General features: G+C 32.5%; 1 protein-coding gene across 5 annotated transcripts in view; it reads left to right on the top strand.

The window, feature by feature from the left end:
• Window positions 1-12,940, top strand: part of LOC129268042 (fibrillin-2-like) — a 180,535-nt gene that overhangs the window by 68,967 nt on the left and 98,628 nt on the right. For all 5 annotated transcript variants that reach the window (XM_064115326.1, XM_064115329.1, XM_064115330.1 and 2 more), the window contains 9 exons: window positions 1,019-1,244; window positions 2,686-2,811; window positions 4,005-4,127; window positions 4,904-5,029; window positions 6,626-6,751; window positions 7,844-7,963; window positions 9,030-9,155; window positions 11,342-11,440; window positions 12,088-12,201. In XM_064115326.1, the coding sequence (XP_063971396.1) occupies window positions 1,019-1,244; window positions 2,686-2,811; window positions 4,005-4,127; window positions 4,904-5,029; window positions 6,626-6,751; window positions 7,844-7,963; window positions 9,030-9,155; window positions 11,342-11,440; window positions 12,088-12,201 (1,186 nt within the window). The remainder of the gene's footprint in view (window positions 1-1,018; window positions 1,245-2,685; window positions 2,812-4,004; window positions 4,128-4,903; window positions 5,030-6,625; window positions 6,752-7,843; window positions 7,964-9,029; window positions 9,156-11,341; window positions 11,441-12,087; window positions 12,202-12,940) is intronic.

The following is a 12,940-nucleotide window of genomic DNA, read 5'->3' as shown; positions in this document are numbered from 1 at the left end:
TGTACATAATGGAGGAATTATATAGAAATCACTGTTTTCTTGTCTTCTGTACCAAATTGACTATAAAAAAATTCCAAAATGACTATTATGGAAAGAAAACAAAAAGAAAATCCATATTTTATTCTTCAAAATAGAATCTGAAATAGATATACTCTGAAAATTCATTTTGCCCAATTGATCAAGGGCCCGGCAGCCACTGTGCAGTGCCAGATAGACGTAGCTCTATCCCCTAAATTATAGAACTTCAAACAGGATATCAGCAACTCTCATCTTTTAAAGGGGAATGAAACCTTTGGAACATGTGGAATTGTGTGGAAACAGAAAAATCAAAGAATAGGAACACAGAATATTTGAGAAAAATCAGACAAATAATGAGAAAGTTATGAGCATTTCAATATTGTGATCACTAATGCTATTGAGATCCTCCTATTGGCAATGCTACAAAGATGTGTGATGTCACACATGAACAACTTTCCCTTTGGTGGACTATAAAATACTCCCAAAATGTCTCTTTTTGCCCTTTCTTATGGTGATACAAACTCTGTATCAATGATGTATTCTTTGAAAATGTGTATTACATGCATTCCTATAGAAAGAATACATGATCTACTGATAGATGTGATAAAAGAGGCAGTTTAAGTGACAAAAGTACTGGGAGAGTTGTTCACAAGTGACATCACACATCTTTGTCGCGTTGCCAATGGGAGGATCTCCAAAGCATTAGTAATCAAAATATTCAAATGCTCCTAACTTTTTTTCAAACTTTCGTTGATCTGTTTCTTTGATTTTTCTGTTTTCACACAAGCTATCTTGTTCCAAAGGTTTTATTTTGCGTTAATGTCTTTTGGTGTGATGCGGCTGAGGCTTGAACTCCAGACCTACCGGTTGTGAGACGGATGCTCTACCAACTGAGCCAACACACCGGTATAGAGAAAGAAAAAATGTTTCAAAATGGGAAGTTGCACCCTGTGAAATCATACACACACATGGTCATTAAATGTATTTCCTTACTCCTCAGATGCTCTCATTCCTTCAAAGTACTTCAGAACTTGGATTAAACAGCCTTGCTGTAACAGTACTAAATGTGAATGTGACCGGTCAGTATGCATATGTAGACTTCAGGGTTGATGTCAACACAACGTTGAGTATGAATAACATGGAGTTAGAATCAGTGTTTTTCAATTCTCTTCCGGATAACCAGCGGTTTGGATCTCTTGCCCAACAAAATGTGGTTAGTCAAGAGGGTGAGTATTACTTCACCTTTAGAAAAATAAACAATGCTGGAATTAAATATACAGTAATTATAGGGCCTTGTTTTCTATGATACCTCACATACCAGAAAAGATAACCTTATTTCAGTGGATCACTGAACACGAATTAATAACAAACTTGTCACTGATAGTGAGAGATAAATCTCTTATTTGAGTTTGAGACTAAGCTTATTGTCGTCTACGCATGGGAGAAAACAAACAATAAACACTGAGGCATGTCAAAGAAACAATTTGTGCAGAAACTTATATGTGAATCCAAATCTACTCTCATTTCAAGATTAGATAAAGAAACTTAAAGAACGATAGAAAATAAATGACCCATTTTTCCGCACAATTTTTTTACATTCAAATTTCAGTGTCTTCTTGCTCATCTATGTGTGAGCCTTTCATGTTAGATCAGCACAAGTCTGAATTTTTTGATGTTGCAAATGAATACCATAAATTGATTGCTAGTTTTGGAAAAACTAAATGAGAATCAATGTTTCCTCTATCTCGGACACACTGTGTAGTATATTGTATTTGAATAGATCAGCTTGTATACTGCTCATTATAATGCTTTCTTGGAAAACAAGAACAAAACTAGACCTCCTTACCTAGTGAGTCCTAATTTTGACAAGGCAAGGAATAAGATCATAATGACTCCTAAATCTGATTTTTTTTTATGTTTTAGTATGTTAGATGGTTTTGATAGTTTAGTATAATTCACGTCATTGAATCTTCATTAAAGCCTTAGCCAGGCTGTCAAGAAAAGTTATCAGAATGTCAAAACTTTTATTGATTTGACATACAAGTAAGTATAACTTCAAATCTGTATATATTTCAAACTTGGTATCAAAACACTTTGTAGCTAAAATCATTCATAAAATGATATACAAGTATTCTGATTTATGTTCTATGGACAAACAAACAAAAAGTAAAAAAGGGATGGGGGCCGGTACGGGGGTGTTGCTCAATCAAGAGGAATGAATACCTTGATGTACCACCCTCAATAATTACCAAGGCATAAAGATGAGAAAGTAAAATACTTAAATTTTTACAAACATTATTGAATTGTCTGTTGCTTGCTATTAAATTCTTCTAATAAAATGATGAACAAAATCCTTCAATCAGCAATGTTATTGCTAATGTCATAACTATATCAGATGATTTAAATATGTGACAGCACAATCATTGAACTGTGTGATTTTATGCATACATGTATGATGTATTGTAATGCAATGTAACTTTAATCTATTCTACCGTAGTATAATGTAAGTTATATTGTAGTCTAATGAAATTAAAATGAATAATTCTTTATTAATTCCTTCATCTGTGAAGCACACAGAGATTATGAATATTTTGTACTTTATAAGTACCCTTATTGTTATTACTACTTCTATTATTATTACTATTATAATGACTATTTCTGTTGCAGATGTTGATGAATGTATGGATGATACTGAGCTTTGCAGCAATGGAACTTGTACAAACACTATTGGATCTTTCTTCTGCACATGCAATGAAGGATATATGGAAGATGATGCAGGCACTGCTTGTTTAGGTATGTTTTAATTTAATGTAATTTTTTCATTTTCCACATATCAATTTAATCAAAATATTGGCGATAAACTCATTTGTTTTGTTGTTGCTTAATCATGTCTTTGTGCAAGATGCAATTCATTTTTATTTACTGAATTTGTTATCCACTTTTATTTATTGATCAAATCTTATGTTATTAAGAGAGCTGTCTTAACAAGACCTTCATGTTTTTTTACAGCTATAGGCCTACCTAATTTCAATACTCTATCTATACCAATATGTATGTACAGTGTACATACTATCTTGAATTGCATGTTTTTATCCAATGTGTTGTAAAATGTTTTTAATATTGGAATTGAATAAAGTTGAACTGAAAGTTGAACTGAACTGATGAACATTAATTCCAGCAGAATAATCAAAATCTTTAATTTCAAAGTGGAGGAATGAAGGATTGGTTGTTTTGGATCTGCACTTAACAAATGACAGCTAAGAAACTGTAAAAAGATTGTGCTTCAATATTCCAGGGTACCACTGGATATAAGTTTTTACATTAGAAAATGCAATTTTAAGTCAAACATAAACCTTAGAAAAAGCTAGCAAGTCTGTAAAATCAATGCAAATTGTTGTCTTGAGCTAAATATGATGTGACACAAGTATGAAACATATTTTCATATTGTTCAGATAACTATATTGAGATAAATTGCACTTACACTAATAGACATTCTTTATTAACTTTGAGTCTTAATAAATAATCCAAAGTTGTGATAATGATTTCTTCTTGTTTACATGACTTGTGATACAAGGACCTAAGTGAAATCCGAAGTCATGTTTGAAGATGTCATGTGTTTGCCCATGCAAATCTGGAATATAATTTTGCACTAGTTTTAAGTGTAAAAGAATGTATTTTGTAATAATAATAGTAATAATCTATGGGATTTGTAATGTTCCATATCCACTCGGCAGAGTGCCCAATGCACAGTGAAAGAAAGAAAGAAAGAAAAAAATAATGTACACATTATTTTGTTGCATTGCGACAAAAGATGACCCTTTTCCCCTGCAACATTTTATTACATCTGATATACCTTTGATTGTGTGCACTATATTGTTAGCTGCACTTTGTTGAACTTTATTTGAATAAGCCTCTGTTATAGTTTGTAATAATTGTTCTTTAACATTAATGCATGAACATGTTTTTCATGACCATCCCATTTCCAGACATTAATGAATGTGATGATTCAAGCCTGTGTACGAATGGCGAGTGTGAAAACAACAATGGTTCATTTTCTTGCATTTGTAATGAAGGATTTGAAATCAATGATTCAGGTGATCAGTGCCAAGGTATGTCACTCTTTGATTTATTTCACTTTAAATTTACAACAAAATTACAAAGTAAGGAAATTGTAAGACAATGTAGTGTAATGAAATAATCAGCTGTAATATGTATTTGGTCTACATCTATTAAATAGTTTAAGAAATATAGATATCGTGTCATGTTTTTTACAGGTGTCTATTAAAAATGATATATTAGAAATGAGGTTAAATCATTGTTTAAAGGTCTGATATGGTGGTTCAGTGGTAAAGTGCTTGCCTTTTGAATGACAGGTTGTTGGTTTCATCCTAAATATTGATTCAAAGATTTTTTTTAAATGGGAACATATGTCTACTTGTAAGGCACTGATTATGAGAATGAAGGAGGGTGATGATAACATACTATCAGGGCCAGCTGGGAGAAGAGTTCATTAGAGCTGAACCCCAGGTAATTAAGAATTATTATTATATTACCATATATATTGTAAGTATTATTACATACATGGACATTTTAACCTTACTACAATTAATAATCTGCATGATATCAATAACTCAGTCAAAAAAGGATCAAGTACTTTGGGAATCTAACTGTATTTGGGAGTTATTTGGACTTCAAACTGAACGAAAAACCAAAGGAAAGTACTGACTTTCCCTGTAGGTCTTGGGAAGAAGATTTTTTAATTCTTATTTGTTTGAAAACATGGAAATTTGAATTTTTCATCAAGAGAATTTACTCTTAAGCATTGAATATGCTGGGTAATATGGTTCAAAAGCTTATTCTGCAATCATTTTCTCTATCCCTGTAGATATCAATGAGTGCAATGGTGATAATGAATGCACCGGGACTGGAATATGCATGAACACCGAAGGATCATACACATGTACTTGTATTCCAGGATATCAACCCAGCCCAAGTATGACTTCTTGTGAAGGTTAGTTTTTCTGCTCCTTTGGGGCATTATATGAAGATTTTTGTCAGTGATTTTCACAAAGAAAGCTATTAGAAACTATATCATTTAATGAGAGAATATTAGTCAGTGAAAATCATTGACAATCATTTTGATGCCTAAGAAGATTTGGGGGGGGGCTGAGATCTCGGCCGTTGATCGCAACAAAAATAGGCATGCGCGTTACCAATAGTATAATCTACAGAACTATAAGGTAAAATTCTGTGAAAAATCCCATTGCTAATTTGTGCATGAAATCAAAAGTTTGCCCTAATTATAACTAAATTATGCCCCTAAAATGCTAATTTTTGGTTTCATTTTGTTTATTTCCATTTCCAACAATTACAGTTTGCTTTGTACATTTTGAAGTACAAAAAACAAAACATACATGTATTTGAAGTATCCGTGTACAAAAATTATATTCAAGATTATTACATATCAGGTTGGAAATGGAAGAGGCTGCTAAAAAGCGGAGCTTGTAGAGTGCAGCCTCCTGGTTCACAAACTCTTAAATAGGAATCTGATCAAATGTACTTTTAAAAAAATTCAACATCACATTTATATTCTCATGTATTTTATTGTTTTCTAAATTTCTAATGTATTTTTTTGTTTTTCGACTTTTTTTGTCTTTCAATGGATATTGTCGGGGACTTTATTTTGATCATAAACAAGATGAAATTAATTAATTTTAATCAGTAAAAGGAAAAATAATGATACATCTATGAATTTTGGCTAAAAACACTATTTGCATTGGATTTGTACACGAATTCAAATTTTTGAGCAATTTTGGGTCTGCATGCACTTACAAAATGTTGCCTAATTTCAGAACCGTGTCATCGGGGGTTGCAATTTTGGTCTCAAAAGTTGTGCGAGACTTAAAAGTAAAAAGTCCGCGAGTGATCCTAGGGGGGTGAATCAGCCCCTAGGGGTTAAAAGGTGCCTCTCAGATTATTTCCTGTTTGTGTTTAACCGTCCGGTTATTTCGATTGGCAATTGTGAAAAATCGCTAGAGGGCTCTTTAATATTTTATGAGATTAAAAGCCCCTTGTCTTCTGTTTTCCTGTTGAAGATAAACAAATATTCATGGAAATGTTGAGTCTTGACCAAAAAGGAGGCATGTTTTTTAATAAGCTATCATTTGACCCTGGCTGTTAGCATTAAAAAAATCAAATTATCTAGTTTCAATAGTAATGAAGCTTTTGATCAAATTAGAATTAGTTCTGATGAGTTCTTAAAAAAAAAGTAAAATAGTCATTTTCACCCTTGAATCGAGGATGTAGAAAAATTATTTAACCTCAACAAAAGACTGGTACTTTTACAGCTGCTTCCGAAATTGTTTTTGTACATGATGAAAAGTTTGATTAATGATGCTTGAAAGATCTCTTCTGAAAGAAAGTTTTAACAAATCTTTATTTCTTACATGCTCAAACAAATGTTACATATGTTTGTACTTTATAATCTAACATTAATGAACTGATTTTCATTTGAGCATAAGAAAGTACTTAAATGTTAAAACTGTTCCATCTCCCACTAAAAATACAATATCTTGAACAATATTTTATGTACTTTTTATTTGTTTAGATATTAATGAGTGTTCTAATGATCCTTCACTCTGTGCTAATGGAATATGTGTCAATACACAGTCATCATATATCTGCATGTGTAATGAAGGATTTGTAGAGTCTAGCAATGGACGAGCTTGTGATGGTAAGTTATGCTTAGTTTGGTTTGTATGTAGTCAGTTAAATGCTTTCATATATTAAAGGCATTTGCCCTTTACTATGATGTTTTGCAATTAATCTCTATGGAAGATGAATTTAATGAAGATTTTCCAGTCACAAATATCTTGAAGGTGTCTGCATAAATTTAATTTTTGTGTGTTGTTTAATCCATATAACACAAATCAAGTTCCAGATTTGTATTTATAATAAGACCTTCATAATATTTTAGTAACATCTGCAGACATGGCCCATAAAATCAAACAAAGTTTACAATCAGTCTTTCAAACTAAGAGTAATTGCCTGCAAAGCATTATTGAACTGAGCGTGTTACCTCGGGTATAAACAACCATCATCCAATTCACATTCGTTTTAGTATAAAATAAATCAATTTGTGCAAGCTTGAGTAACATACAATTTGATTATTATTATTATTGATTGCAAAACTCAGATAATTTCAGTCACAGCTATACCTTTTAATACAGTCTATATTCCTATTCCATAACTGATTTTTTTCTTCTTTTTAGTCGTATGTGCACAATGGAGTATTGCATGGAACAGTGATTTTCACTGATTTGTTCTAAACAGCTCAGATGCAAGGAATTTAATAGGTTATAACAATTTTCAGTGAAAAATTACACTTTGTTTCATGAAATACACTTCAGATCTAGTATGGTCCTGTATCCACTTTATTAGAGTTATATCATTATTATAATTTGTAATTCATAATTACATGTTTATTAAACTGTTATGAGAAATAATAATATTGTAAACAATACTATAAGCATACCATTCAATTTACCATACAGTTCAATTTACCATACAGATTTACTTTTTGGTAGGGCTATTGAATCTACAAGGCTATTTGTGAGTGCTATTCTTATATTTTTTTCTTTTTCTCACATAGATGCATGCACAGAAAGAGAAATCTTTTGTAATATTTGTATTTTTCCTTTCTTTGTTCTAGACATATATGAGTGTATGGAAAGCCCTTGTTTATAATTTTCCTTTCTTTGTTCAGGACATAGATAAGTGTATGGGAAGCCCTTGTAATATTTATATTTTCCTTTTTTTCTACTAGACATAGACGAGTGTCTGGAAAGCCCTTGCGGTAATGGGACCTGCACCAATAACAATGGATCTTACACATGTGCCTGTAATGAAGGTTTTGAATTGAGTATTAATGGCAGTACATGTTCAGGTATTAACCTTACAACGGTGAAATTATGTTTTATTTTATGAAAGGTGTATTATATGTTTTTCACCTTCACCTGGGTGCTCAGCACTATTAAGGGGAAGTTCACCCCTGACAAGATATTTGTTTAAAAACGCCTTTAGGGGTATGCTCCCAGCCCCCCCCCCCCAACCTGTGTGTTAGTTGATGTAATTTAACATAACCTCAATGTCAATAAACATCAGTATGCTCAGAATACAGCTGCCAGGGTTTTAACCGGTACATCAAAATATGAACACATTTCACCAATTCTCCAAAAGTTACATTGGTTGCCAATCCGGAAGCGTATAGAATTTAAAATACTTCTTCTCACTTGGAAAGTGTTAAATGGTTTGGCACCAACATATCTACGAGACCTTGTCATGCCTTATACACCAGCTCGTAGCCTAAGATCATCACATCAGCAACTTCTTAAGACTCCCAAGACACGTGTAGCATATGGTTCGCGAGCTTTCTCTGCCTCAGCACCTTCTCTCTGGAATAATTTGCCGTTATATTTAAGAATGATACCATCACTGGAGACCTTCAAATCTAAACTGAAGTCTTATCTTTTCTAACAGTATTAGTTATTGGCACTTTGACACTCATCCAAACTTTCTTTCTTTCGTTTCTTGTGCGCCTCGGAATATAATATTTCTAAATAGATGGCGCTATATAAATGCCTATTATTATTATTATGTATAGATATGACTATCAATTTCATTCAAAAATGGATTCTAACATTGATGTATGGTTATGTTTTGATGTATGTATTTATATATACATCTTTGTTATATATAACATTTTAATATGTTTTAATGTATACTCCCAAGCCCCCCCCCCCCCCTGTGTGTTAGTTAATGTATAGATATGACTATCAATTTCATTCAAAAATGGATTCTAGCATTGATGTATGGTTACGTTCTTATGTATATCTTTATATTTATATATATATATATCTTTGTTATATATAACATTTAATATGTTTTTATGTATTTTTATATGTTACATGTGTTATAAGTGTAATGTTTCTATGTAAATTTATATGTTTTAGATATTGATGAATGTGCTGGAAATGTTAATCCCTGTTTCAATGGAACCTGTACCAATACCATCGGATCATATACATGCAACTGCAGCACTGGATTTACTTTGAGTAATGATAGCAGTACATGTGGGGGTACGTATTGATAAGGCACCATTATTGTATTTACTTTGAGTAATGATAGCAGTACATGTGGGGGTACTCATTGATAAGGAACCATTATTGTATTTACTTTGAGTAATGATAGCAGTACATGTGGGTGTACTCATTGATAAGGAACCATTATTGTATTTACTTTGAGTAATGATAGCAGTACATGTGGGGGTACGTATTGATAAGGAACCATTATTGGATTTACTTTGAGTAATGATAGCAGTACATGTGGGGGTACTCATTGATAAGGAACCATTATTGGATTTACTTTGAGTAATGATAGCAGTACATGTGGGGGTACTCATTGATAAGGAACCATTATTGTATTTACTTTGAGTAATGATAGCAGTACATGTGGGGGTACTCATTGATAAGGCACCATTATTTTATTTACTTTGAGTAATGATAGCAGTACATGTGGGGGTACTCATTGATAAGGAACCATTATTGTATTTACTTTGAGTAATGATAGCAGTACATGTGGGGGTACTCATTGATAAGGAACCATTATTGTATTTACTTTGAGTAATGATAGCAGTACATGTGGGGGTACTCATTGATAAGGAACCATTATTGTATTTACTTTGAGTAATGATAGCAGTACATGTGGGGGTACTCATTGATAAGGCACCATTATTTTATTTACTTTGAGTAATGATAGCAGTACATGTGGGGGTACTCATTGATAAGGAACCATTATTTTGTAACAAATATGAACCGGCAGCCAAGTATAAGACCACCATAAACCCTAAAATACTCAAATCTGGTCAGGTTCCTAACCTATATATGTAGTCTTTTAATAAAGACCAACTTGAATGATAACACTAATTCACTATTTGATATATCTATAATAAGTTTCTCTATAGAAATATAATCATATTAAGACTAGCTATTAAATCAATGAGAGGGCAATGCACAATATTGGTCGATTCGCTCCCCATCTGTACGTTTGAACACATGAACATGAAAATTAACTGTATCAAAATATCTTTGTAAATATCATTATCTATATTATTTAGTTGTAGTAATGATGTTTTGACATTCATATCTTTTGTTGTTTGCTATATATTCCCAAAATGTCTGTTCTACTCATACTTCTATCTTTTCCTTTTCTGAACTGCACTTTATAACATATGTATAAAGCCTGTTGTGAATTTCTGTATTAACGACAATGAAAAGAATACATAGGGTTCTAAAGCACACTTTCCATCTTAATTAGATTCAAAAGGCTCTTCAGAGGAAATTACAGATAGCGGAAAAAAAATACATTGCAAGTTTGAACTATACGAGGATAGCCTTTATTACATAGAGAGTTGTCTGTCAAAATGCATCATTATACAGGTACATATTCAGGTTGCCCCTAAAGGTGGTCACTGATGTCTGGGTTTTCATCCCTTGTGGAAGAGAATTCCGCAGGGTTGACCCTGCATGGGCAAAGTCATGTCTCCCATTATTTGAAACCTGAAACTTGTAAAAGATTAGAAGTTTAGGAAAATAAGAAATATAGAAAATTTGATAATTCTAATGCACAGTATACAAAGGTTATAATTTCATATATATTTACTATATTAAAAAAAATGGCTTGACTAAAAGGATAAAAATCCAATAAGCATATACACTGAAAATTTCATCAAAATTGGATGTAGAATAAGAAAGATTTCCTTAATTTTACAATTACAACAATGTATGCACATCCTAGTCAGTATGCAATTGAGGTAACCAATGACGTCACCCACTCACTTTTTCTTTTGTATTTCATTATATTAAATACTTCAATTTCTTCCTCATTGTCATGTGAAGAAAAAATTTATTCCTCCCTGAACATTGTTTTAACATTATGTGATTCAGTCAAGTTGGTCATTATTGCCAAATCTGTAAAAAATTAAATATTGTATAATGCAAACAATGAAATACAAAAGGAGTAGTAAGTGAGGGACATCATCGTCTGTCTCATTTGCATGTCACTGAGTTGTGCATATCACTGTTTTGTGAAAAGTAAGCGAAACTTTAAAATATCATAAATTTCTTATTTTACATCCGAATTTGATGAAATTTTCAGTCTTGTGCTTGCTTGAATTCCTCTATTAATTCAAATAAACAATTTTTCTAGGGTGTACTTGACCTTTAATGATTAAATTTTGTACTATTTGATTTTCGTTTTGTTTTAGTTTCATGTGGTTCTTCTGTGTGTCAAAATGGTGGGACATGCACAGGTCCCAATGTATGTTCCTGTATTACTGGATTCAATGGGTCTGTGTGTGAGAATAGTAAGTATATGGTCCTCTCAAAAAAAAAAAGATGAGAAAAAAGGTTAAAACTCAAGATCAATATCTTGATAATAACTACAAATAAATATTTTATATGCTCTACTTTTGAACCAAAAGTTTTTTTTTATAGGTATTTAAATATTTTTTGCTGCACATATTTTATAAATTAGAAATTCCAGAGTTACTGGCATTTAATCTAACACTATCTCTACTATCAATTACTAGGGTATCAATTTTTTTATAAACTTCTTTGAAATTGAATCTAAATTGAACTGGTAATAAATATGTGATCTAATAAAAGATGATGAGTTTTTTTTGTGATACTGAATCAGTAAACCTATTGTATGAACAGCATTAGATATTTAAGATCAGAATTCTGAATGCAGAGAAAATAAAAGAATTGTATAATGGTTTTAAATTTTGTATTTACATGTAGCATATAATAAACTGATGTTTCTCTATGCACTTTCCAATAGAAACTAATACATATCATAATAAAACATAGAATCAAATAAAACATCATTCATGATAATATTGTATTTATCTTATATATATATATATAAATACCTATTTTCATTTCTTGTTCATTTTGTTTTTCAGTACTAATACGACATGCCTATTTTATGTAATTTTTATTAAACCATCAGATATAGATGATTGTTCCCCTGATCCTTGCATGAATGGAGCAACTTGTATTGATGGTGTTGACAGTTTCAACTGTTCCTGTGTGTCTGGTTATACTGGAAACCTATGTCAAACAGGTAAGTCGTGTGTGACTGGTTATACCAGAAACCTATGTCAAACGGGTAAGTCGTGCGTGTCTGATTATACTGGACACCTGTGTCAAACAGGTAAGTCGTGCGTGTCTGGTTATACTGGAAACCTATGTCAAACGGGTAAGTCGTGCGTGTCTGGTTATACTGGATACCTATGTCAAACAGGTAAGTCTTGCGTGTCTGATTATACTGGACACCTATGTCAAACAGGTAAGTCGTGCGTGTCTGGTTATACTGGAAACCTATGTCAAACAGATAAGTTGTGAGTGTCTGGTTATGCTGGAAACCTATGTCAAACGGATAAGTCCTGCATGTCCGGTTATACTAGACACCTGTGTTAAACAGGTAAGTCGTGCGTGTCTGGTTATACTGGAAACCTATGTCAAACAGGTAAGTCGATCGTGCGTGTCTGATTATACTGGACACCTGTGTCAAACAGGTAAGTCATGCGTGTCTGGTTATACTAGAAACATATGTCAAACAGGTAAGTCGTGCGTGTCTGGTTATACTAGAAACCTATGTCAAACGGGTAAGTCGTGCGTGTCTGGTTATACTGGAAACCTATGTCAAACGGGTAAGTCGTGCGTGTCTGATTATACTGGACACCTATGTCAAACAGGTAAGTCGTGCGTGTCTGGTTATACTAGAAACCTATGTCAAACGGGTAAGTCGTGCGTGTCTGATTATACTGGACACCTATGTCAAACAGGTAAGTCGTGCGTGT

Source organism: Lytechinus pictus, unplaced genomic scaffold (genome assembly GCF_037042905.1).
Source record: "Lytechinus pictus isolate F3 Inbred unplaced genomic scaffold, Lp3.0 scaffold_27, whole genome shotgun sequence".
Classification (NCBI taxonomy): domain Eukaryota; kingdom Metazoa; phylum Echinodermata; class Echinoidea; order Temnopleuroida; family Toxopneustidae; genus Lytechinus; species Lytechinus pictus.
The sequence above is the reverse complement of the archived record's forward strand: the minus strand, read 5'-3'. Positions and strand labels throughout refer to the sequence as shown.